The sequence below is a fragment of the Elephantulus edwardii genome, unplaced genomic scaffold (assembly GCF_000299155.1).
Source record: "Elephantulus edwardii isolate Elephantulus edwardi_28Jun2011 unplaced genomic scaffold, EleEdw1.0 scaffold00028, whole genome shotgun sequence".
Lineage (NCBI taxonomy): Eukaryota > Metazoa > Chordata > Mammalia > Macroscelidea > Macroscelididae > Elephantulus > Elephantulus edwardii.
The window spans coordinates 8,716,059-8,742,274 of NW_006399778.1; the positions used below are offsets into that span (position 1 = coordinate 8,716,059).

Genomic DNA, 26,216 nt, shown 5'->3' on the forward strand with positions numbered 1-26,216 from the left:
CAGCACCGAGGCGGGGGGGGGGCAGACCCGCACCGTGGCCACCCCACCGACCCGTGGACGCACGGCCCGCGACACCGAGCCCGCGGACACCGCTGCCGCACGTGCGCACGCTCACACTCCCAGCGCTCGCACCTCGGAGCCAGTGCACGCCCGGCGCCCCACACGTGAATTCATTGCCACCGTCCAGACTGCCCCACGACATCAGGTCACACGGACCACGAGGGGATTCCCCGTGGACACACCCGCAGAGGGGAGATCCGTGCGCACGTTCTCACACACAGGACCTGCAGACACACGTGCCCACACGCAGTGCCTCACGCGGTGACACACTCAGATACACACACTAGCTCACGGCCAGAGTGGAGACAAACTCAAACGCACTTTTAGGTAGAAACATACACTCCCTCGCCTCACCTACCCTTGGACTAGGCTTGGAGAGACCGCTCCCGGTTTAGGAAGGCCTTAGAGTGCAATGGATGGGGAGCCAAAGCCTTTAATCCTGGTTTTATAGCCTTGGACAAGTTCTTTACCTCTCTGCGCTGTCATAATGACCTGGGATGGTTGTAAGACTCAAACAAAAAGACCCAGGTACAGCACCCAGCATGCCAGGCATACAAGTGACCACCGAATCCAGCTGCCCATCAACGATGCTGCTTGTCATTCCCTGCTTTCCCCACTCTCCACCTCCATTTCCATTCCCAGGAGAAATGTGGGCACAGCTGAGGCGCTCCCTTCTGGGGTCTGGCTGCTACCCTAAAGCCCTCTCCATGCAATCAGAGAAACAAAGGGACGTGCCAGTTGGACTTTAAGTGGTGTACCTTCTCCCCGACATCAATCGTTGCTCGCCTCCCTCCACAATCTTGCCAGTTCCCGGGTCATGGGGGATGATATACTGGAGGTTGTATGGAATGGCCCAGACCATCTATAGACGCTGCTTAAGGGGCTCTATATAAACTTATTCTAGTTTAAGCCTCATGCAACCCTGCAAGAGAGGGACAATGAAGGAGACTGATGTTCAAAAGTACCATTATTTTCTGTGCATGTGATGCATAGCTGGTTAAATCCTAGAGAGGGGCCTGGACACAGAGCTATATGATCCTAAAGCCTGTCTCTCTCCTCCTTGTCTTTCTTTGTTACAGAAAGGGCTATGGCACCTTCATTCGGGAGCTTCTTTCTAAAAGCTCAGAAATCCTCAGCTGGTGCATATAGTTAAGGTGTTCAGGTGGTAACCAAAAGATTGGAAGCTTGAATTCACCCAAAGATGCCTTGGAGGAAAGGCCTGGTGTTCTACTTACAAGGAAAAGAACTAAGTTGGTCATTGCAAATGCTGTGAAATAAATGGGGAACAACTCAGCAAAGGAGAGGGATTATATTGTAGATGTTGATAGCAATGGCGTAGAACAAAAGATATGTGTGAATAGTTGAATAAAAAAATTAACTTGCACCTTCATTGTAATCATGATAAAATTTGCAATTTTTTTTTAAAGAAAATCTTACTTTAAAAAAATAGCTACTTATAGGGGGGGAAATCTTTCATGTGAGGGAGGGGGGAGAAAGGGGAATAAGCATGGCTGTATAATTTGAAACATGTAACCAGTGTCATTGAATGGTGTATGTAGAAATTATTGAATTTGTGTGTTGTATATATTCTCATTAACAACAAAAATAAACTCTTGAAAAATAATAAGAAGAGGAAAGCTCTATGGAATTTGGTTTTACTTGGATGCACATGGATCCTCCATGCGCCAGAATTCACTACATGATTAGTTGATTCTGATGTTACAGACCAATTGTCTTAAAAATATACCGAGCCCTCAGCAATCAAGTGGATGCTAACTAGAGGTTGCTCAGTGATGTCATGAAGCTGGTGGGGAAGTGGGGAGCAAGACTGGACTCCCTCCAGGTTGGCAAATGTCTATGCCCATGTGATAAGGCAGATACCAGTCTATGAAAACTGCTAGAAGAAGATGCCCAGTTCAGGTCAATATTGAGTTCCTGGTTATGGTCTGATTTTCTGGGTTTTCAAGAGAAGTTGTACACCTTTAGGTTTTTATGTGATATCATCTTATTTTTAAAGTTGGAGGCCAATTCAAATGTTTTAATGGCTCCATGTGGGCAAACTTGTGGGTTCAATAGCTGTAGACTTCAGGACGCCAGACTCCTCAGATGAATCCACACTGGCTCCTGCCTCCTGGGGCACTGGGGGAGCAGGGCAAGAAGGGGCAGGTATCATGCAAATTGCATTCATCACTACTCATGCACCCCTCCTTTGCTAGGGCTCCCCAGAACATTTATTAGTGAAGGAAGCTTTGCTCAGAGCTGACGTTCTGCATGCCCAGATCAAGGTCAAGCCAACCAAATCTTGATTTTAGCTTTTCTGCAGGTAAGCAAACAGGAGAATCTGGAAAGAAAATCTGAAGGCTTCATCATATCTCAGGGTCAATTCTCTTCAGGATCTGTGTCCATAATTTGAATCCTCTTTAGCAAAGTATGAAATTCGTTTCACAAATGTAGTCTGATAAGAGTGCTTAGTTTCCAGCAGCCATCCTAGACACAGCTGGTCTTTACTTGCCTGGAACAAGAAAGAAGAGGAATCAGGAGTAAGAGGAAGATATGGAATGGACGCCTTCGTGAACAACTGCCTGCTTTGCCAGGAGACTAGAATATCTGAATAGTTCCTTGCTATCAGTACCAATCATTTTGATAAAATATCTCATAGAAGAAGCCTGATTGATAGACGGAAACTATAGATCAGAATTTTAAATTCTCACTGACTCTGGACTTCTTAGAGCTATAACGTTCAAAGGAATTCCTGAAATTATTGCCCTGATAGAAATGGAGAAAAGATTGAAACTGTCAATAACTTCATCTTACTTGGATCCACACTGAACACCTTTGGTACTAGCATCAGGAAATAAGGACATGTATTGCACTGGGAAAGTCAGCAATCAGGGACCTCTACAAATTATTCAGGAGCAATGATGTCAGTTTAAGGATTAAGATGCGTCTGACCCAGTCCAGTCACTTGCTATGCTTCTGAGAGCTGGACAATGAATAAGGATGATAAAAGAATGGATGACTTTAAGCCGTGGTGTTAGAGAAGAATACTGAATATCCCATGGACTGCAAAAAGAACAAATATATCTTAGAGAAAGTGCAGCCAGAGTGCATCTTTGGCTCCTTGAAGCCAAAGATGATAAAGCTTCTCCTCACATATTTTGGGCATGTTGCTAGAAAAGGAATTAATTGGAGATGGATATCATGTTTGGAAAGGCAGAGTGTTAGTGAAGGAGAGGAAGACTCTTGACCAGGTGGGTTGACACAGTGGCTTCTGCAATGGGCTGTCATATGTTAGGAAGTGTGAGGATGGCACAGGATAGGACAGCGTTCAGAGCTGTTGTGCATAGGGTTGTTATGGGTCATATTCAATTTGATGGCCCTCTCAAAACAACACTTTAAACCTCAATTCACAAATACCCCCTAAAGTCTTCTTGAAACCAAGCAGTAGTTTAGCTTAACTAGGGAAAAAAGTCTTCTTTGATCATTGTACTCTTTTAAGAATCATCTACATAAGATCAAATTGACAAAGCAATGTGAAGGGTTAGATAAAAGCCTGGGTGAGCAGTGAATTTATGATAATAATGGATGGAGTAACAACTTAGAAAAAGAGGGTGGAAATGGCCACACAATTCAAAGAGTGCAATCAATATTACTACATGGTGCATGTAGAAACCGTTGCATTGGTATATGTTTTGCTGGATATACTCTCAACAACAAATACAATTAATTTATTATATACATAGTTGTTGCTATGTGCCACTGAGTTGGAAGTGCAAATGGCTGACCATCTAGCAGGTTTTCGGAGGTAAATTGCATGGGAAGATATTGTCCATCTTTTTCCTGCAGAGTTACTGGTGGATTCAAACTACGTGACAGCAAACCCCCTTACTAGAAAGCCACCAGAGTTCCATAGGTACATGTCTTTGTGTAAACGTATATTCATACGAGTCTCCACTGAGATCCCTAGGCTGGAAGTTGTGAATCTTTACTGGAGGAGACTACCCATCGTTCTCCTGAGGACCAACTGGTGGATTTAAACCACTGACTTTTTGATTTGTAGCACAGCAGGTAATCACTACACCATCTGTGTTCTCTCCTCTCACTCTCTGTCTATATGTGTGTGTGTTTGTGTATGTTGTTATTGTTGATTGCCTTTGAGTAGAGAACGACTCATAGCGACCCTATGAACAAAAGGCCTGAAGCCTTTCTAGAACTATCATCATTTATCAAAGTTCAGAGAGTTTCAGGAGGCATGTTGTTTAGGAAATGGATATGTGCCTATATGTGTGTGTGTGTGTACAAATATGTATGTATATATGTGTGTGCATGTGTATATATATATACACACACATGCACATATATATAGTTGTTGTTGTTGTGTACCATTGAGTGAGTCAGAACAGACCCATAGCTGACTCTCCAGTGGCTTTTCAGAGGCAGTTAAGTAAATGGGAGGAGATTGTCCATTCTCTCATGGAGGAGCTGGTAGATTTGAACTGCATGTCTTTGGGATTGTAGCACAGCTTTTTACCACTAGGTCAACAGAGCTCTCTATATCTAATATTATATCTATCTATCTATTATATATATATATATATATTTGTTGTTGTTAGGTGCATTGAGTCAAGTATTATTCATAAAGGCCCTAAAAACTAAAGATCTGAAAAACAAAGAACTAAATATCTGAAGCCTGCTCTATCCTGTGCCAGCCTCACACTTCCCAACACACTAGAACTCATTGCAGCAGTCATTGTGTCAGTTCAGCTGGGTCTTCCTCTCCTTCATCGATCCTCCACCCTTCCCAGCATCATGTTGTTCTCCAAGGACTAGCCCCTCCTAGCAACATGCCCATCGTATGTGAGATGTATCTATCTATAATGGGCAACCACCTCCAGTAAAGATAGATAATCTACAGCCCAGGAAACCCAGTGGCACATCACTATGAATCAGTCGATGGGATAGCAGGGGGTGGAAAATAAATATGTGGCATAGGTGGGCTCCATGACGATTATACACAGCTTGCTTCTCATTGTCTCCTTGATCCCAAGAAACTCCCAGGTGTGCCTGCTCCCCAGGACCTCTCCCTTGCCCTGCTTTCCCTAGACCTGTTCTGTTTCAAAGTGGCAACTGGACAATCTGCCAGTGAGGAGGAAGAAGCCATTCAACCTACCTCCAGGAAAACTGGAAGCCTGGGGAGATGGTGCCTTCCTTCATCTCCTGAGTGGGGTCTCCTGGATGGGATCCCATTCATTATTACCATTCACAGTACGAAGCAGGAGTGGCATCCACTCCCTAAATAACATGCATCGGAAACTCTATGAACTTTGGTAAATGTTGATAGTTGTAGAGGGGCTTCAGGCATTTTGTTCATAGGGTTCCTATGAGTTGTGCTCAACTCGAAGGCAATCAGCAACAATCTGACTTTAAAGACAGGGGATGGAGGTGCATGGTGTTGGAGTGTGACTGAACAGACGGATGCTCTGTGAGGCAGCCTGGAGGGATCTATCTGAGTGGGAGTCATGTTGATTAATGATCCTTTGGTCTCCCTCACACCCCAGCGCTGGACCCTGACCCACTTGAAGACACAGACCAGCCAATGTTCTTCAACTTCATGCTTCTCACACATAGTAGGTACTCATGAACATTTGCTGAATAACTGAGTGTAAATGAGCAGACAGTACAGAGACCTAGCCCTGCTGGCTAGGTTTGCAAAGGCAAACATTGTTGGAGGCTTATTTTGGGGTTAAGGAGCGAACTTGACCTTAACTTTGCAATGGATGAATCTAAAGAGTACTGACTCTTTCCCTTTGCTCACTAGAGCATTTGAACCTCCCTCTGAGATAAACCAGGCAGTACCCTTACAAGGACAGCTGGAGGTATCTTGGCAGATGAGATGGGGACTATGAATTTATGGCTGGAGGTAGTGGTGAATAGTTACATCACCACTCATCTGAGGCACCTTGTCCCGTGTCCTGGACATCTTGTTACCTCCAATTGCTGCACTCCCTGGGAACAGTATCCAACGTCCCACAAAGAAAGCCCCACTCCACATCCTCTTCCCTGTCTCTGCCCTTAAGTCACACCCCTCACTCCTTACATTTGACAAAAGAAGACTCTCAATGAGATGGTGACACAGTGGCTACAATGAATGGTGTAAGTATAGCAGGGATTGTAAAGGCAGCACAGGATCTGGAAAGGCTCCATCCTACTGACTTGAAGACACCTAACAACAAATTGTTAGGAGACGTTATTCCTTAGAACCCACTGACTGTTACTTCACATACAATTCTAAAAACACTTTCCCCCCCCCCTTTTCAGTGCATGATGATTATTGCTAGGTGCTATTTAGGATTTTCAGCTCATAGCAACCCATGTGACACAGTACAGCTGCCCCAAAGGGCTGTGATCTTTGTAGGAGCCGATTGGCAGGTCTTTCTTCCACCACAGAGCAGCTGATGGGAACTATCACTCTCTAAGTTACTAGATACTTGCTTAATTATTATTCCACTGTGATTCCTTAGACCACAACGGACTAGAAGCAGCACTTTAAGAAACATTGCTGATGCTCTCAGGCTAGAGGACAAATCATTGGAGGTCTTAGGAAGAGCCTGGATTTCAAGTCAGAAGGTGTTTCTTGTGCCTTGCCCCCCCCCACCCCATTACTTCTTTGCTTTCAGCTTAGGTTTTCCCATCTGGACAATGTCAACCTATTTTAGGGTACTCTGGTGGCTTAGTGGTAAGGAATAGCATTGTCAACCCAAAGGCAGGCTGTTCAAATCCATCCATTCCTCCATGGAAAAAAGATGAACAATCACCTCCTGTGAATTTATAGCCTCTGAAAACCCACTGGAGGGGGCAGCTCTGAGTCAGTTCTGACTTGATGTCAATGAGTTGTTAGGTTTTGGATTTTTTATTTCTTAGTTGCAAAAGACACAAGGGTTCTGGACAGTGGCACTCCTCTGGGCTATTGCTGGGTTCCAAGAATATGAGGTAAAGTTTGCCTGGAAATGCTCGCAGGCTCTCTAGAAACAAATCAAATAGTTGCTATATTAGACAGCTTCCCCTTGACCATGAAGGTTGTATTTAAACCTTGAATTTCACCTCTAGAAACATAGCAGGAGTGAGTTGATTCCAACTGAGAGGGTCCTCCAGGGACAGAGCAGAACTGCCCCCAGAGTGATCTCAGTTGTAATCACCGGTTCTTTCTCATATAGAGCCACTGGGTGGATTTGAACTGTCAACTTTTGATTTAGCAGTTGAGCATTGAACCATTGTGTCACAAACAAAAATATAATGTGAGCCACACATCATGCACTTCACATTTTTTTTAATTGTCCCATTCAATAAGGAAGATGAAAGAAACAAAGTCAGTCTTAATAACATATTGGTTGATTGAGTATTGCCAGGCACATAATGGTAATTTATTAATCAATTCACTATTTCAACAAATCTGCATTGCGTCCCTCCTGCGACGCTGTGCCAGGTGCTGGGAATAGGCCGGCGGACCTCATAGACACGTCCTTGTTCTCACAGAGCTCCCGTCTAACCGGGAAGCAGATAATTAAATAGGCAATTATAAAATCCCCTTCCACAGAAGGGAATATCTCAGAAACTGCAGGCACAAGAACTTAAAGTAAAATTTACAATTTAAAATATTTTGGGGGAAAAAGGTCTTTTTATTTTTTTTTTCCAAGTAGGAAATACTGAATGTAATTTAGCCCTTCCCTCAGTGGCTCCGAGTCATCACCAGGAACAAAGTCATCAAATCTTGACAGGAGAAAATGAACTGGAGATGAGCTATCCCGAGCCACTACTTGTGGGACAGTCCTTATTTGCTCTTGCACGGAAGGACCCCCATGGGCTCGCTTTTAATAAACTCATTGCTGCCAAGTCGCAATCAACTCTTAGCTGACCCTCAAATGGGTTTCCAAGTCTGGAAATCACCAGGGAGGGAATTCCCACCTCTCTCCCCTCGAGTGGCTGGTGGATTTGAACTGGCAGAGAGGTGCAGGCTTTGGGTGGGAGCTCCACTTCCTCTGCACTACGTGGCTCCATCTCTTCATTCTCTGACTCGAGCGTCAGCTGCCTCTTCTCTGATTCACTCACTGCTCCTATCTCTGGCAGTTCCTAACTTCCTCCTAAATTGCTGTATCTAATCTATTGTAGGCTAGATTAAACGGCTGGCTATTAGAATCAGACGTAAAGTAAGAGGCAGTGAGTGCCGAGGGAGTTTAGCGTGGGTGTCTGGGGCTTCTCAGGGGGTTCTTCTGCTTGTTCCTATCTGTTCTCAGGAAATTTGAGGTTGGAGGGTAAGTGAGGTGTTGGTTTAAATACATAAGAGGCTTATTAATGGCTGGGCATGCACAGGACTAATTGCTTCCCCCTGTTTACACATAATCAATCACTTCCGATGTTTGGAATGGCTGACAGAACGGGGTGGAAAGATGGCTGCATTGGGATGGCTCGGAGAACTGAGCTGTTCCATCCTTCAAATTCAAATCTGTTCTGTCTTGAGGAAACCCAAGCTAACCTAGCCCTGGACCCCTCACTCCCCTGCCTCCGACCTCTCCTGCTCTCTCCCCTTTGCCATCACATGTCTTGAAAGAACTGTCTACACCGCTCTGTTTCTTCATCTTTCAGTCCCTGACTCAGTTTCCATCTCCTCTCCCCAGATTCCCCTGTCCCTACATGTCCCAGGGGGACACATGCTGATGCTTTGCCCATGTCTGTGCCTTTTCTAGCACCACCTTCCACCCAGTCATCCAGTGAAGGGCCCGTCCTTTGTCTCTGTACCTCCTTCTCTGCTCCCCATGTATCCAGCCCATTCCAGGTCCTATGGCTTTACATCTTGAGCCCATCCACTCTTCATCCTCCCCACACTGAGAGCCACCAGCCTTCTGGGAGTCCGCATCACTCCTCAGTGCGGACATTGGTCTCCATGCACATTCGCTGGGTCCCCAGGACTCAGCGTCTTGTTGCCAGAAAGATAACAGTCAGCCCCTGCCCTCAGTCTTCCCTGCTCCTGACAAAACACTCCAAGCCTGGATGAAGACCTCGTCCTGCCATGCCCACAAGCGCCTGCCAGGGGGTCTGGACCCAGCCCAGTCCTGCACTTTCTCTAATGCACCAGGTCCCCTCCCTCCACAACCTTTGCTGGTTTAGCTGCCTCTGCTGGCAAAGCTGTGCAGCCCACCTCCTCTGCACCTCCAGCACTTTAAACAGGAGGCCCTTTCCGGAGAAAGCCACTCCTGATCTCTGGACTAGGTGAACAGTCTCAGAACCAGCCTGGTCGTGTGAGTGTGTGAGTGTGTGTGCATGTGTGTGTGCGTGTGTGTGTGTGTGAGAGAGAGAGAGAGAGAGAGAGATGGGCTTCAACATCTGGCAGGTAGCAGCCTCTCTCTCTCTCATTCTCTGTGTGTGTGTGTGTGTGTGTATGACTTTGGCCCTGACCCCCTTTTGAGGCCTCATTCAGTCCCAGGATGACAGTAGCTTCTCTTTGCTAAGAATCTTCAGAGTGACTTTAAGCAAACCTCGCCCCTCTCGGGCCTGGGAGGGCCTCTAAGGCTCTCAATCTTCTAATTGTTCTCAACAGAATGATATGGCAGCTATCCACGATTCTTCTTAATCTTAATAATAACCCTTCAAGGTAAGTTCTATTATTATCTCTGTTTTATAAATGAGGAGAATCAGGCAGGGGGGAGGAGGTGACATGACTTGTCCAAGAAGCCAAAGCTATTAAGTGACATTTGAACTCAGATCTGTCTGGTTCCCGGGCCCAAGCACTTTAGTGTTGAGATGGGTGGGGAGAGGGATGTGGAGCAGTGTCCTGTTAAGTGGAAAAGCCCAGGACTGGGGGCTGATCTGTCATTGTTGAAAGTGAGAGCAGAAAGCACAGGGCTCTGAGGTGTTAATTTCTGGTTTGAAGGTGGGTTTGCTGACCCTACCCTGAGCCTGTACTTCTTCAGAGAAGATAAAGGGCTCAGGACCTCAAGAGAGGCCGATACGTGGGTAGCTTCAGGGAATTCCAAGGCTTTACTTGGCTCCTCAGTGCCTTCCATGAGGGGAGTCGTGATGGTGGGATTCAGAGGCAGCAGCTGGGGAAAACCTCTAAATTATGATGAGGTTAGAGTTAGACCTTTGGTTCACAAGCCTGACGTTTCTTATGTGATGAGTAGCTTTGAAAGGCAGCTTCACACACAGGAACGCCCCCCCCCCCCTCGCCTCAGTGGCCCCTCTGTAAAATGGGGACAAAGTCACTTGCCCTGGAAGGCGATAAAGAGTGAAGGGACGTTCTTGGGAACAGAGCAGTCTTCTGTGAGTCACAGCCTTGGTCTCCCGCCCAGCCCCGAGCTCCCCTCAGGGAGCCGGAGGGATCAGGCTCATTATCAGAAAGGAGAGCCTTAATATCCGCGATATTAAAAAAGAACCTTATCTTCATTCTGCCATGTCGGTGGGAGAGATGAGCCCACATCGCATTCTGACAGCGCTCTGTGTTTGCAGGTGTGTGAGAGAGACAGACAGACAAAGAGAGAGACAGGGAGGGAAGGAGGGAGGGGAAGAGAGAGAGGGCAGGAGTGAGAGCGGAATCAGCTGTGTGTGAGAGAGACATTCAGTTATGTGTGTGTAAGAAAGGGGTTCGTTGTGGGTATCTGTGTATAAGAAAGACATCCAGGTATGTGTGTGAGAGAGTGAAAGACTCAGTTGTTTGCGTGAGATAAATAACTTAGGGGTGTGTGTGTGTGAGAGAGAGAGAGTAAGAGATTCAGTTATATATGTGTGTGTACATGTAAAAGAAAGGTTCAGTTATATATGTGCGTGTGTAAAAAAGAGAGATCGGGGTGGGGGTGGGTGAGAGAGGAAGTCTAGTTCTGCGCATATAAGAGAAAGCAGAGAACACTCGAGAACTTGTGCGCCTGTGTGAGAAACGGGGTGACAATGATGTGCTGGAGGGTGGTGTGGGCTGCGTGGGTGGGAGTGAGTGGGTGAATGGATGGGTGGTGATGGCACCCACCCAGAGCAGGGAGAACAGCTCCTGGAGAGTGACTTGGTAATATCCGATACCGAATGTGTTGGAATGCTAAGCAGCTCTAAAGATTTGGGTCTGTTTTCATTCAAGTTGCTGAGGTGAGGAAGGCTCCTCCACTGCCTCAGAAGGTCTGGTTGCAGAAAGTCAGAGGATTGCCTCATGACACGCACTTCCATCACTCCCCTGGCCACTGCTGCTACCTCCCAGCCAGCACCACCAGAGCTGCTACCACTGTCACAGCCACCATCACCACAGATACCACCATTACTGCAGACATCACCACTGTCAACATCATCACAGCCACCACAGCCACTATCATCATCACTACTACAGCCACCACCTCCACAGAAAGCAGAACCACCACCACCCCAGCCACCACCACGCCCAAGCCACCACCACCACCACAGCCACCATCATCATCACTACTACAGCCACTACCTTCGCAGAAAGCACAACCACCACCACCACCACCACCACAACCACCACCACCACTCCAGCCACCACCACCACCACCCCAGCCACTACCACAGCCACCATCATCATCACTACTACAGCCACCACCTCCGCAGAAAGCACAACCACTACCACCCCCCAGCCACCACCACCACCACCACAGCCACCACTACCACAGCCACCACTACCACAGCCACCACTACCACAGCCATCACCACCCTCCCAGACACCACCACCACCACGGCCACCACCACCACCCCAGCCATCACCACCACCACCACCAAAGCCATTGCCACCGCCACCACCACCGCACCTACCACAGCATTAGGCATTTGGTCATTGTGTAGCCAGGTCTCTCAATGGCAACTATGGAGCCTCCCACTCAACCTTCACAAGAAGAGCAAGTCCTGCTCCAGCTTGCTGTCACATGGGCCAAGGAGAAGCTGACCCCATGTTCCCTCAAGTTCCACTCAATCAATTGTCTGAACCCTGATAGTGTGGGGACCCTGGGCTGGATGCTGGCTGTGGGGATACACCACCTCCCCTGGAGAAACTGCTGGTACAGGTCTTAGGCAGGTAGACCTGGGACAGACCATTTCCTGGCAATGGAATGTGAACTTGTACAATTACAGACTGAAGGAGGGAGAACTGAGTGGTTTGGTGGTGAGGAAGTGTTTGGGAGGGAGAAGTGACACCCCAAAATCACCCAGTCTGCAGATCTGGGACCAGAACCCAGTCTTCTGGTCCCAGTCTGTGAACTGGCCCCTACCTTAGATCATCTCCTCCTGGAGAAGTTAAGATGTGGGGTGGGGCCAGGTTGGGGTCCAGTCATATGTGAGCTTTGGGGAGAGAGAAACAGAAGGGAGGGTCCAAAAGGGGAGAATAGGCAGCTGGAGGGGTTGTCATTTATAAGGTGACCCCTGTGAGCTGGACACTTTGTGGTTTCCTTTCATTCCGCTCCACATTATACTGCAGACATCACCCCATCTCCAGTCTAGTCTCCCTGGAGGTCAGAGGGGGCAGGTAATCTGTGAGGTCACCCAGCCTGGAAGCAGCTGAATTAAGGCATGGACTGACTGACATATATCCACTCTATCAGACACCTCCCTGGGTGAGTGTCTTAGGAAGAAAATAGTGTAAAGTCAGAAGCTAGAGACGAAGCAATGACTCAAGGGTCATCTAGTGGAAGATCCTAAGAGTCCAGTCAAATCTAGAATTATCCCAGTGCTGATTTATCCCTTAGCATTCAAGTGGCAGAGGCATGAGAACACAGTCTTGTCCCAGCTGTAGAGCCCAGAACTGCTGTGGTCCTCTCAGAAGCCCCACACGCAGGCTGTATGAACTCTGGCCAAGCTGTTCCCTGTTCTGGTCCAAGGTCATTTGCTCAGTGAAGAAAGGCAGCTTCTCTGCCCCATGTGTCCACCCTCCCTGGCTCTGAGCTGAGAGCTGGGGCGAGGCTGAAGGACAACAACGCTCCTAGTGAAAGCAGATTACCGGGAGAAGGGCCGGTTGGGCTGGGCAGGATGGCACCGTGGTGACAGGTCCATCAGGCAGTGTGTCTCCTCCGAGGGATGTGTTCCTGGGGCTGCTGGTGACAGGCCCCAGCCTCAGGCTGCAGAGGGGGTGCTGATGAAGTGAAGACAGCCTGGACCGCTGCCTGGAGATGGGCTCCCTGCTCGCCTGCCTCCCTGGTGGCTGTGGAGGTGGGGGTGGGGCAGTGTGGGCAGGGACTCCGCCTCTGCCTGGGGCATCACCCTCTCTCCAGCCCTTAGCCCTCCTTCTACTGAGCCTTCTCTTTAACTCTATCACCTCCTCTTCTTTGATCCTTGGTCTCTTTGTGGGGCTCCATGCTTCCAGGTCCCCCACCTCTCTCCTGAGCAAAGACAATCTTTCTAAAATCCTGTGGTGATCAAAGTTCCCACCTGCCCCCAGCAGCGGGGTCCCTCCTCCCTGGAGAAGTCCCTGGTGTCCTGACTTATGCTTCTCTGTGTCTTGTGCTCCCCTCCTTTCTGTCTGAGGCTTGTGCATATTGATTCTTTCAGCCCGACACCTTCTCTCACGCACCATGTCCCCATGGGGCAGGACATCTTCCCTCTCAGTTCTCCAAGTGGACATCACCTCCTCCTGGAACCTTCCTTCAACTCCTGAACCCTGAGCTGAGTGGCCCCCAAAGTCCCCGTCACAGCTCACCACAGGCCACTGATTCCCTCCCAACCCTGATCACAGCCATGGTCAGCCCCTGCCATCAGGGAGTGTTTTAAGGAAGGGGGGTGGATAAAGGAGGAAATGAGGGCTTGCGGGGGGGGGGGGCGGGGGGGGCGGCAATGACAAGCTCAAGGCCCCAGCAGGTAGGAACTCAGTCTGAACCCGGGCTGGTCCCATCCCCCTCAAAGCTTGTGAACCCCAACAGGGGAGCTTAGCACTCAGGCCCCACCTCCTCTCCCCACCATCGCCAAGGGGCTGGGGGGCTGGGGATGATGAAGTCGTCTCCGACAGAGGAAGCTAAAGATGTAAACGAGCCCGTGAAATCCCCGGTGACAGCCGTGACCACTGTGGCTCCAGCCATTAAGCACGGAGCTTTAACGGCCCCTGAAATACACCTGGGGCACTTGTCAGCAGCTCGGGCTTGCGGGGCGCGTACCCGGACATGAGTGCACGCACACCTCGGCTCTGCGAGAGCCCGGAGGGCGGGGCAGGGACCCGGACCTTCCCGCAGCTCCCTGGGCTTATGGATAGAGAGGGGCCCGACTGGGGGCAGCATCCTTCCGCGGGGCACCCCCGCGTGGACCCCCTTTGTCGGATTACACTTCACATTTGCATAGCGCTCGTTTGTCTCTGCCTTGTTCTGAAAAGCCTTTGATGTGGGTCAGGTGCTATGTAATAATTCCCCCTCCTCCTGTGCAGAGCACAGGCTCTGTACACAGTGCTGGGCACATGGCGCCCCCAGCAGCCAGGCACGATCCCATGACCCGAGGCCGGCGCTGCTGGTCCTGAGTCCACTTGACTCAGGGGTGGAAGCCCTGGGTGGGCGTTGGACCTGTGCTGTAGCCAAGTACCAACACACGTTTCTTTCTTGTCTCACACTGGGATCTTCAACCAGATGGATTGACACAGTGACTGCTGCAATGACCTCAAGTATGTCAGAGAAGATTGGACAGACCCGGTTCAGGTCTGTTGTTTGTCGAGTCGCTGTGAGTCATACTTAACTCCACAGCGCCTAACAACCACCGCAGGGGCCAGGAGTCCAACACCGGGGTCCAGGCAGGCACATGCTACCTCCAAAGGCTCCTCTAGCTTCTGGCAGCTGGGGGTGCTCCTTCTTGTAAATGACTCACCGCAGCCTCTTCCTCTGTCCACCTGGACATCTTCCTTCTTCGTATGTTTCTTCACTTTTTTCAAGGACAAGAGCCAGATTGCGTTAGGCCCACCCTATATAAGCAAGGCCTCGTGGTAACTAATTCAATCTACAAAGAGCCACATTCCAAATAAGTCCACAATATAGGTACCTGATGAGGTGGTGGGGGGGGCGGTGAGTGAGAAGGGAAAGCAAGGGCTTGAATAGGACTTGAACATGTGTTTTGGTGAAAGGATACAAAATAATCCACAGTCATTTTCTTTCCTGGTTCATTCCTGCCCTGCCCCTGTCAAAGGGGCATCAGCTGTGGGTGGCTCTTTGGTGGGTGCCAGCTGGCCTGTGGCTCTGTACCTGGCAGCTAGGGGACGTCCTGGGCGCTCGAGCTAAGGAGGACTTGTTTTAGACACTTTCTCTGTGGGCAGGCATCTTGGTTCACACTGAATTACATACACGGCACCTGACAGGTACTTGAGGAATTCTTATTGGTCTGAACTGAGTCACCAAATGCTGCAAGAAAGACTTTCTAGGAAGTATTTGGGAATCCCTTTTTTTCTGCACCAATTCCCCTCAGAGGTTGGCCTGTGTCCTGGTCCTTGCTTACCTCTCACCATTCCTACAAACACTAAGCAAGAACCCAGACTTCCTATTTCCCATACTCACTGTGGCCTCAGCACTCCTGCTTCCTCCAGGGGCTACTTGGTGAGCTCCTCCCCAAGCCACAGGTCTCCTCGCAGCCTCCCGGCTCCCCACGTCTGGGACAAGTTCCCTTTCTGGGCTCCTGGTTCCTTCGTCGTAGAACTTATTCCGGTGATATGTCTGGTTTGGCTAGTAAGCCTGACACAGTTTGCAGAATACTCAAGGGCAGCTCGGACTAGCAGATTCCAGGGGACATTCCTGTCTGTGGCTCCCCATGACTCTAGTGACCCCTCAGCTCGCCAGATATTCAACAGCCTGACCTCACCCGCCCCTGTGCACCCCTCCTGGGCTGGGATGCCTGACCTGGAGCCTGGGGCTAGCTCTCCACCTGGACTCCTTCCAGCTCGGCCACAGGCACAGGCAGGTGGGGACCCTTCCTCTGAAGCACCTGGCTCGGGGGCGGGTGGACAAATACCCTTCTTCCCTTCTAAGGTCCCCTTCCAAACACATGAGTCCCCGAGGGCCACATGGCTCCACTTTTCTTCCAAGTTCCAGTTGCTTGTACCCTTGTGAGGAGTTCTGTGTTATTGGCCACTCTTACTGAAAGCTGCCCGTTCTTGTTTGGTGGTAACTGGCAGAGAGACCAAGCCCTAGAGATTTCTCTGTGGTGGAAAAGATCAGACTGGTGGGGGCAACAGGTCACAGTGGGAGACTAGCTGATGGAATGGTGTGGGGCAACTGTAGGCTGGGTATGGTGATTGGCCATTGCCTGGCAAGCCACTACCATCCACCCCAATAGACTATCAGGAAGGTATGGGGCACCAAAAGGGAGCCAACGGGGGACTGCGAGTAAAAATTTAGATCTATTATATTACCTTCCCAGAGTACTGAAAAGCAATAATGTCAGTCTAGAGTCTAAGGTGTGCCTGATACAGTCCATGGTCTTTGCTATCACTTGCTATGCATCAGAGAGATGGACAATTACTAGGGATGGCAGAAGAAGAATCAATGCCTTTGAGTAATGGTGCTGGAGAAGCATCTTGAACATACATGGACCATCAAGAAGACCAATTGGTCTATCCTGGAGAAGGTGAAATCAAGTTTCTCTTGGAGGCTAGGATTTTGAAGCTCTGTCTCACATACTTTGGGCACCTGGCCAGGAGGGACTGGTCCTTGGAGAAGCACATCATGCTCAGAAGATTGGAGGGACAAGGCAGAAGAGGAAGACCTCAGATGAGATGGATTGATACAGTAATTGGGACAGTGGAAGTTGGTGTGTCAGAATCAGTAAGACTGGTTCAGGACAGGGCAGGCTTCAGAGCTGCTGTACATAGGGTCTCTATGAGTCGCAGGGAACTTGACAGCACACAACAACAACATATTTAGTCCTCACTGCTGTATTACTGGTTCCAACTCATATTGTTGTTGTTGTGGTGGTGTACTGTCGAGTCAGATAGCTGACCTTCTGTGGGTTTTCAGAGGCAGTTAATCACACAGGAGGAGATTGCCCATCCTTCTCCCATAGAGCAGCTGGTGGTTTCAAACTGAGTGCCTCCAGGATTGCAGCGCAGCTTCTTGTCACTAGGCCACCAGAGCTCCCTCTGATAGTTTCCAAGGCTGTAAATAACAATGAGAGCAAATTGTCCATCTTTTCCCTCAGACCCACAGGTGGATTTGAAGCAGAGATGTCCAGCCTTTTAGGTTAGGAGAGTAATTTGCTATGGACAATACTGCCAGAAGTCCCTTTTAGATAAAAATGGTTGACAAAGGATGGACTCAGACAGAGCTCCAGACTCTGGAGTTGGGGGCATGGGTGATGTGCCATGGCAGGGAAGCAGAGGAACCAGGAGCCAAGTGCTTAGCTTTTCTGCCTTTGTTTTCTCATCTGTAAAATGGGGATGGTAATGCAGTCTTCTACAGGTTTGTGAGGAGCCCTGGCAGGGGTGTAGGTTAAACACTGGGTTGCTAATTGAAAGGTCACCAGCTGATCTGTGGGAAGAAGATGTGGCAGTTTCCTTTGGTAAAATTTACAGCCTTGGAAACGACTGCAGGGAGTATCTCCTCTGGCTTGATGGTGTTTTATGAGCAGGAATCAATGTGGTAGGGTGGTGTGGGGTGGGTCAAGGTTTGTTCTGAAGATCAAATAGGTTTGCAAAATTATCAGTCCTTGGAAAAAAGAATGTCTTTATTTGCACTCGTTGTTGACTACGTGCATTTCTGTTACTGTTATTGTTAGTGATGCTCATTTACTGAGCATCAGCAGGGTACTGGGCTCTCTTCACTTAATCCTCGAGACCACCCTGTGGGCCAGTCACTCAGAATCACACAGCCAGTGAGTGGCAGAGGGTCTGACCTGGGAGACCACACCCAGGGACCCCATACTCAGGCAGGTTCCTTCCTCTGCTTTCCCCACGCCCTGGGGGAGCTGGAGCCTGTGGCCAGAGAAGCTGGTGGCTGACCCAGCCAGCTCACTATGGGCTAACCTCTAGATCATGGCCATTGGTTGCCAGGGCTGCTGGGGGCATCACTGGGGGAGGAGTCCTCACTCTCCTGGCCCAGGGATGCGGTCTCTGCCAGAGTCCCTGCCCACCAGCTCATTTCCAGCCCGTCCCCTCAGAGCCTCAGCCCACCATCTTATTTCCAGCAGGGACTCGTTTAAGAGGGATGACCAGCTCACTAGCGGACTTCAAAGATAGTATTTGATGAGTTTTAGCAGCTTCAGCAAAACTCTAATTTGAATTTCAGGCGTTGGTGTGTGATTTCCTCAGTGACAGCTCCGAGGGATGCTTGGGCTCGGCTGTCATCCGGTGGGGCCTCTAGCTGCCGTGCCTGTTCAGAGGAGAGAGACAGAGGCTGAGAGGAGCCGGGCTCCATTGAAGCTCCAGGAGTAGAGGCATCAACAGGGTGTGCGGAGGGAGGGAGGGAGGCCGGCCGGCTGAGGGATGAACGTGCAGGCTGGGACAAAGGTGTGGGGGCCCGGCCGGCAGAGGCTGGGTGGGGTAGAGAGAGAGACAGACAGACCAAGGCCAGAGAGAAGGAAGAGACTGACTGGGAAGGACTATGAGAGATACAAGAGGGAGAGACGGAGAAAGAGGATGGAGGGGAAATACAGGAAGATCCAAAGGAAAGAGCTGGGTAGGGGAAGTGAGTCGGGGGGGGGTCGTGGGGGGGTGTGGAGGGGTAGAGTGGGTGTGAAGATGGGAGCAAAATAGAGATAGACAGAGACAAAAGGGCGAACTGGCAAAAGTCAGTCTAAGGAACAAAGTGTGTGAGAGAGACCCGGGCAGACAGGCTGTGAGGTCCCAGGTGAGGTAGGAGGAGACTGGAATATGGCAAGCAGGGGCCAGAAGGAAAAGGCTGGGAACTGCTGGGAGAAAAGGCTGAGGAGGAAGGGAAGGAAGGAACCCCCTTGGGGTGGGGCAAGGAACCAGAGGGTGGCGTGCCTGAACAGAAGCTTCCTGCCCACCTAGGGGGTAGGTTGCTACAGAGGTGAGGGGAGAAGCTCCTCCTCAGTCTCCCCTCCACCTGCCATCCTGACCCCCAGCTACAGGCCAGTCTGCAAGCAGGAAGCTCGAAAGGAGAGACTGAAGCAGAGCAGAATCTAGGAGTAGGGGAAAGAATTCCCGCGTTTGCCCAAGCCTCAGTTTTCTCTCTAAAATGAAGATCAGCGTGTGATTGGCTCACAGGGCTCTGGGAAGGGGGAAAGAGGTGGCCTGTGAAGGGCTGAGCCCAGCCCTACCTCAGGTGGAGCTGGGCTGAGGGACAGGTTCCCAAAAGAACAGAACCCATGTCTGAAGTCTGTCTTCCCCAGGACATCCTGTGGAGGGGATGAAAGGAGGCAGAGGAGGATGGAGTGACAGTGGGGGGAAGTTAAGGGGGAGGTAGAACCCTGCCCTCCTCAGGAGCTGGGCAGAGAGGGACCTGGCAGGGCTCAAGACCAGCCTCAGACCTCCACATGGTGTCAGGGAGGGTCCTGTGGAGGGGGTGGGGGGACAGCCCAGCCCACAGCTCCAGGAAGAAGCCCCCAGCTCTCTCTCTGACTGGTCAGAGTGAAGGTGGGGGCAGGACAAGGCGAGAATCCTGGACCAGCACTGGCTAACAAGGGGGCCACCAGCCACTCATGCTACGCAGTTGTCTGGATAGGGACGGAGCATGAATAAAAAAGAAAGCATCTTCCTAAGAATTTGATGTTGATTGTGTTGCCACAATCCCTAAGACACAAGGTTCGAAACCACCAGCTGCCCTTTGAGAGAAAGATGGGCACTCTCCTCCTGAATGATTAAGTACCTCTGAAAATCTGCTGAAGGGTCAGGTGTGGGTCAATTCTGACTGGACGGTACTCAACAACAAAAATAACAACATAGATTAAAATGCAATAATTGGGCTGCATCTGGTTAAAGAAAATGCATTCTTAAAAGAAACTGAGTGCTCTGTAAACCATCACCCAATAATTTTTTTTTTCTTCAAGAAATCAGTTGCACCTGTAAAATTAATGGTTTCCCTTATTGTGGGGCTATTTGAATGCTTAGATTTCAGCCGTGGCTTTTGTTTTATTTCACAGGAATCAGAGGCTCTGACCTCCATTGCACAGGTGGAGAGACCAAGGGTAGGGATTCGCTCCTGGTCACACAGGAAGAAAGGGGGTGTCGGGCAAAGTGGGGGCGAACTGGGGTCTCGAGACAGGGCGGGAAAGAAGAGGATGTGTCTCCGCAGGCGGCGGCTGGGCCGCTGTTCATTAGGGCTAGATGAGAAGCGTGATTTCGAGTTCAAACAACTGCGAGGTGGATTCTGGGCTTGAAAAGGCTCCTGCCAGCGCGTGGAGGATCCTGACCTTCAGCCTGAGGCCTCGCCAAGGCTGAGGCCAGAGAATTAACGCCGCAGCGACAGAAGGTGCGTGCTCATTTAAAAAGCCACAAAGGGGGAAAGCGGTGAAGCTGAACTGTGGACGATTATGAGGTCTGCAGAGCCCTTGCGTGGCTTAATAAAAACGCAGAATGAAGTGCTGAGAGTGTGACCTGTTCCATGCCTGGGGGCCCCGGGAGACCCAGCAGAGGGCTGTGCGGAGAACAAAGCCGTCTTCCTCTGCTGAAGCACCTGGGTGACAGAGGGCAGGCCCTCGGCCTTTCTGGGTGCCAGACAGGCTCCTCATGGACACCACTCTGCCACTTTGCAATCAGGTGAACAGGCCAGGGGCACCCACTTGCCAGGAGGCCAGTCCACTCACTTCTTGCGAGGCTCCATTGCTTTATTGTTAAAATGTGCATAGCTCCCACGCCATGGATTCCAGGGAGGAGCAAATGGATGACAGGTGGCAGGTGCACAGGCACAGGTGAGTATTTGTTCAGCAAGCGCGTACTTGGCGTGAGGGCCGTCGTTAGGTGATGGGACCGGCAGTGAACAGGACGGGCGAGTCCCTGACCCCACTGTGCTTGCTTCGTCTGCAGGCGAGGAGCCTGAGCAACCTGTGAAGACATTCACAAAACCTTAGGTCATGATGCATGCCATGAAAAAGAAATTAAACCCAACAACATAAACCTAAAACCCCCCAAAACAATGCAACCCAGCTGTCATCAGATGGAGTCTAGCTCTTGACAACTCTGTGTGTTACAGAGAAAAATCTAGAAACATCTGGCAGAGTTCCTGCACAGGCTCTGAATGTGGGACCCAAGGACCACCCCTACAGCTTTCACTCCAGAAAGAGCTTCCTCCCCACGTCAGGGAGCGGGACTTGGGTCAATGCCCAACCCTGGCTCTGTCCAGGGGGCCTAGGAAAGCGGCCAGGGGAGGGGCTGGCCAGAGTCAGCAACTGAGGCACCTGGGCCTGGAGGAGGGAGTTCTGGGGGGTATGTGGGGCACAGGTGAGGAGCCCTGCCATCCTATGCTCCCTGATCGGAAGCCTGCTGGACCCTGAAGTGGCCTGGGATCAGAAGTGTTAACAAGTGGCAGTTTTCCTAGCTGGAAGTTCTGGTGGCTTAGTGGTAAGGAATTGCACTGCTAGCACAAAGGTAGATGTTCGAATCCACCAGCTGCTTCATAGGAGAAAGATGAGCCGTCTCCTCTGTGATTTACAGCCTCTGAAAACCTGCTGGAGGATCAGCTGTGGGTCTGTTCTGACTCAACCGTACACACCACCACCAGCAATCTTTACAGAAGCCCATCACCAGGCTTTCTTTTATGGCACTGCTGGCTGGATTTAAATTAACGACCTTTAGGTAATAGTTGAGTGCTAGCTGGGAGCCAGGGAAAGGATAAACCATGTTCTGGGGGCCATGAGGCAATGAGGACAGGACGACCCTGTGGGGTGACAGCTGAGCCATCATGGGTATTATTAGAGTCTGAGAACCCTGGTATGGGGAAGGCCATCTGGTCCCTGCTCCCCATCCCATAATCCATAATCCTCCCGTCCTCTCCTCAACCAGTGCTTTTCCAGCCAAGCCAAGAATCAGATCTCAGTCCCACCACCTAGCAGCTGTGTGACCTTGGGGAGTTACCCTCCTTCTCTAAGACTCCATTCCTTCATCCCTAAAATGGGGACATGGACACCTATCAAGGCTGCTCTGGGACCCCTGTGAGGACCATCTGGACTGTTCGTCTGCACCTCAGTGCTGACTCCCGCAGAGCCCTGTGCTGGCGAGGTGGATGGAATGGTGGCGCTGTCTGTGTTACTGGATTGAGGAGAGGATACGATGCAGCAGACACACATGGCGGGATTCTTGGAGGAGGCGACATCTGAGTCACCTCTCACTGTCTTCCAGGATCAGCAGGAGCTGGCCAGGAAAAGAAGAGAGACGGGCCTGCTGGCATCAGGGACAGCACAGAGCTCCGAGAGCAGGGGGCAGCTCTGCTTGGCGCCCGGGCAGAGTCGGGGGAGGCGGTTTGATTTGACAGTTCCAGAGGGGGAAGTGCGAGGCAGGGAACAGTGAGTGATGAGGCTGGGAGGCTCGGAGGGCCAGGGTGGGGCGGAAGATGCTGCCGGGATGTCATCTCAGCACCGTGGGGGGTGTGGAGCCAGCGGTGATGTGGTTGGATCAACGTCCTAAGCAGACCCCTCTGACAGTTGAAAGCTCTGAGAAGGCAGCTTGTAGGGTCCCGTGGGTCTTCCTCTTTCTGGTCTGGGGTCCCGAGGGCCTCTAGCTGCCCCTGAGGCCATCTCCTCAATGCGTGCTCTGCTTGTCAATGGCACCCAGAAGAGAGATTGTGGCTCTGAGAAGGACAGCCCAGGCCCACGCTCAGGAAAGGTGGGTGGGCTTCCAGGCTTCAGTACAGAGTGTCTGTGAGGCTAATGTACTTTCCTTCCCAAGCTCAATACCTCTGAGTTGTTTTACTCACTCCTTGGCTGCTTTCAGCCACAGGGTTCAAATCCTGGCTCTACCACTTAGCTGTGTGATCCTGGGCAAGCAACTGATTTCTCTGTGCTTCAGTCTATAAGGAGTATTATTTACTCCTAGGGGTGTGTGTAAAGTATGGGAAAGTCTTTAGTTAGGAACCTCTTCACATTTTTGAGGAGCAATGATGTTAGTGTGAGGACTAAGGTGTGCTTGATTCAGGTCAAGGTCTTTTCAGTCACTTGCTATGCATCTGGAAGCTGGCCCATGAATAAGGATGACTGAAGAAGAATGAATGCCTTCAAATTGTGGTGTTGGAGAAAAGTGCCTCAGATCCCATGGACTTCCAAAAGAAGAAATGGGTTTGTCTTGGAGAAAGTGGAGCCAGAGTGCTCTTTGGAGGCAAAGATGATGAAGCTTCTTTTCACGTATTTTGGGCACGTTGCTAGGAGAGGTTATTCGTTGGAGAGCGACATCATGCTTGGGAAGGTGGAGGGAGAGCGGTGGAGAGGAAGACCTTAAACCAGGTGGGATGACACAGCCACTGCAGCAATGGGCTTGAGTGTGTCAGGAAGTGTGAGGAGGGCACAGGGCAGGACCAGGTTTAGATCTGTTGTTCACAGAGTCGCTCGTACTCGACTGTATGTAACAACAACACAAGGGGGATGTGCATGCATAATAAGTTTACATACATCTAAAGGCTTTTATATATACCTTCCCCACCCAACACACCCATGGGAAGTAGGTCAGGAAAAGATAGGGCTTCTCTCCCATTGTTGCCGTTGTCATGTGCAGTCAAGTCCGAACCAAGTCATTGCTGACCCTCCAGCAGGTTTTCTGAAGTTATAAATCACACAGAAGGAGATTGCCCATCTTTTTTTCAAGGAGAAGCTAGTGGATTTGAACCAGGTGCTTTGGGTTGGCAGTGCAACTCTGAGCCACTAGGCTACCATAGCTACCCCTCTCCCATTGTAGAGAATGTGAAATTGAGGCTGAGAGGACAGAGAGCTGGTCCAAATTACTCAGCACATCGGAGCACACCTGGGACCAGGAACCAGCTGTTTTGGGCCCTGGTCCAGAATTCTTTCCCCTGCATCAAGTTGCCATTAGGCGCGCTGTCTTAAGTTGAAAGATGAAGCTCTCGTGGGATTCCAGGCACCTTCCAGTAGACAGAGGTTATTTTGAGCTGAGGAGATGAAAGGAAGGAGTTCTCAGGCTCTTCTGCAGCCTTGCTCCATCTACCCTCACCCAGAGGTGTCATCTAGGATCTGACAATGCTCCTAGACAGGGTGTAGGATCTGGCAGCTGTCCCTGACCCGGGTTCTCTTCACCTGCTGCAATCTTCACTGGACTGAAGTCTACTGATGCTTCCCTTCCTGACTTCCGCCTCCCCCACAGTCCTCACAGGGCTATTGTCACCAAGTAATAATGACAACTTGTTTTCTCCACTGACAATCAACAGACTGTGGATTTCTTAAGGCGGCGTCTCTGTACTCTCAGTCCCCAGAACCCAAACCGAATCTTGTATTATTTTTCCCCCCAATAAACACTTGCTCCAAGTCCTGACCTTCTTTCTTTTTCCTTTAACTCAGCCATTTTCCAACCATTCCTCCCCCCTCCCCAATAACTGTCCTCTTAAGGAGCCTTTATAAGGAGTCTTAGTGCTGCTGAGCAAATTATACAAGAAGCTGGACTTTGAAGAAGAGTGTGGCATCAGGATTGGAGGAAGACTCATCAACAACCTACGTTATGCAGATGACACAACCTTGCTTGCTGAAAGTGAGGAAGACTTGAATTGATTGCTGCAGGAGGTTAAAGACTGCAGCCTTCATTCAATATGGATTGCATCTTAATGTCAAGAAAACAAAAATCCTCACCACTAGACCAATAAGCAACATCATGATAGATGAAGAAAAGATTGAAATTGTCAGTGACTTCATCGTACTTGGATGCAAAATCAGTACACTTGGTACCAGCAGTCAGGAGATCAGGAGACGTACTGCACTGAGAAAATTTGCAGTCAGCAACTTCTCCAAATTATTGAGGGACAATGATACTAATTTGTGAACTAAGGTGTGTCTGATTCAGGCAATGATCTTTTCATTCAACTGCTATGCTGCTGAGATCTGGACTGTGAATAAGGATGACAGAGGAAGTACTGATGCCTTTGAACTTCGGTGTAGAAGAGTGCTGAGTCTCCCATGGACTGTCTAAAGAACAAACAGAAATGTCTTGGAAGAGGACCAGCCAGAGTGTTCCTTGGAGGCAAAGATGACAACGCCTTGTGTTACATACTTTAGGCATGTTGCTAGAAGAGGTTATTCCTTGGAGAAAAGAACATTATGCTTGTAAAGGTGATAATCAACAAACGAGAGGAAGACCGTCAATCAGGTGGATTGACACAGTGACTGCTGCAATGGATTTGAGTGTGTCAGATATTATGAGAATGGCACAAGACAGAACAGGGTTCAGATCTGTTGTTCCTTCATAGGGTGGCTATAAGTCATATCTGACCCAATGGGTCATAGGGAGCTCTGGTGGCCTCATGGTAAGGAAATGTACTGCAATCCCAAAGTCATGTAATTCAAGTCCACCAGTTGGTTGCTTTGTGGGAGAAAGATGGGCCTTTTCTTTTGTCCCTTGTAATTAAAATGCCTCTGAAAACCCACTGGAGGGTCAGCTATAGTTGGTTCCAACTCAACAATATGCAACAACAACAAGGGTCATAGTCGACTCGATGGCGCTCAATAACAGTGGTGCAGACAGTTAAATTGCTAATGTAAAGGTCAGTAGTTTGAATCCACTTAATGGTTTCATAGCAGTTATCTGCTTCTGGAAAGATTACAGTCTAAGAAATCTTATGGGGACAGTTTGACTCTGCCACGTGGGGTCACTTTGAGTCAAATCAGACTCAGCGCCCACTTATCAATGGTGCTAAGGAGTGTTTTGCAGCCACTTCCCTTCTGTGCTCTGTACTGTGTTATCTGAATGTACTGTACACACACGTGTGCTTAGCATGTGAAAAAAAGGCTCCTTCATCTCTCAACGAGGTGCTGGTGGCTGACACTTTCCCTGCACGCTGCTCCCCACCCCCGGGTTATATCTTCTCCCTTTAGAACATGTGCTTTCAATGATCTGCAAGTTGTGTGGAGGACACTGCACACTCACTAAATGGATATAAATGCTCCACCACAGTCAATCACTTGTTGTTGTTATGTGCCGTCAAGTCGCTTGTGACTCACAGCGACCCTATGTATAAACTCTGCTCTGTCCTGTGCCAATCACACTGTCTCTGACACTCCCATCCCGATTACCCCAGTCACTGAATCAATCTACCTCATAGAGGGCCTTCCCCTCCTGC

General features: G+C 49.8%; 1 protein-coding gene across 1 annotated transcript in view; it reads right to left on the reverse strand.

The window, feature by feature from the left end:
• EPHA8 (EPH receptor A8) overlaps positions 1–26,216 on the reverse strand; it is a 69,455-nt gene that overhangs the window by 38,620 nt on the left and 4,619 nt on the right. The window contains exons 5-7 of the mRNA XM_006883667.1: positions 14,149–14,259; positions 13,987–14,041; positions 48–188 (exon numbers count right to left, since the gene is read on the reverse strand). Of these exons, the coding sequence (XP_006883729.1) occupies positions 48–188; positions 13,987–14,041; positions 14,149–14,259 (307 nt within the window). The remainder of the gene's footprint in view (positions 1–47; positions 189–13,986; positions 14,042–14,148; positions 14,260–26,216) is intronic.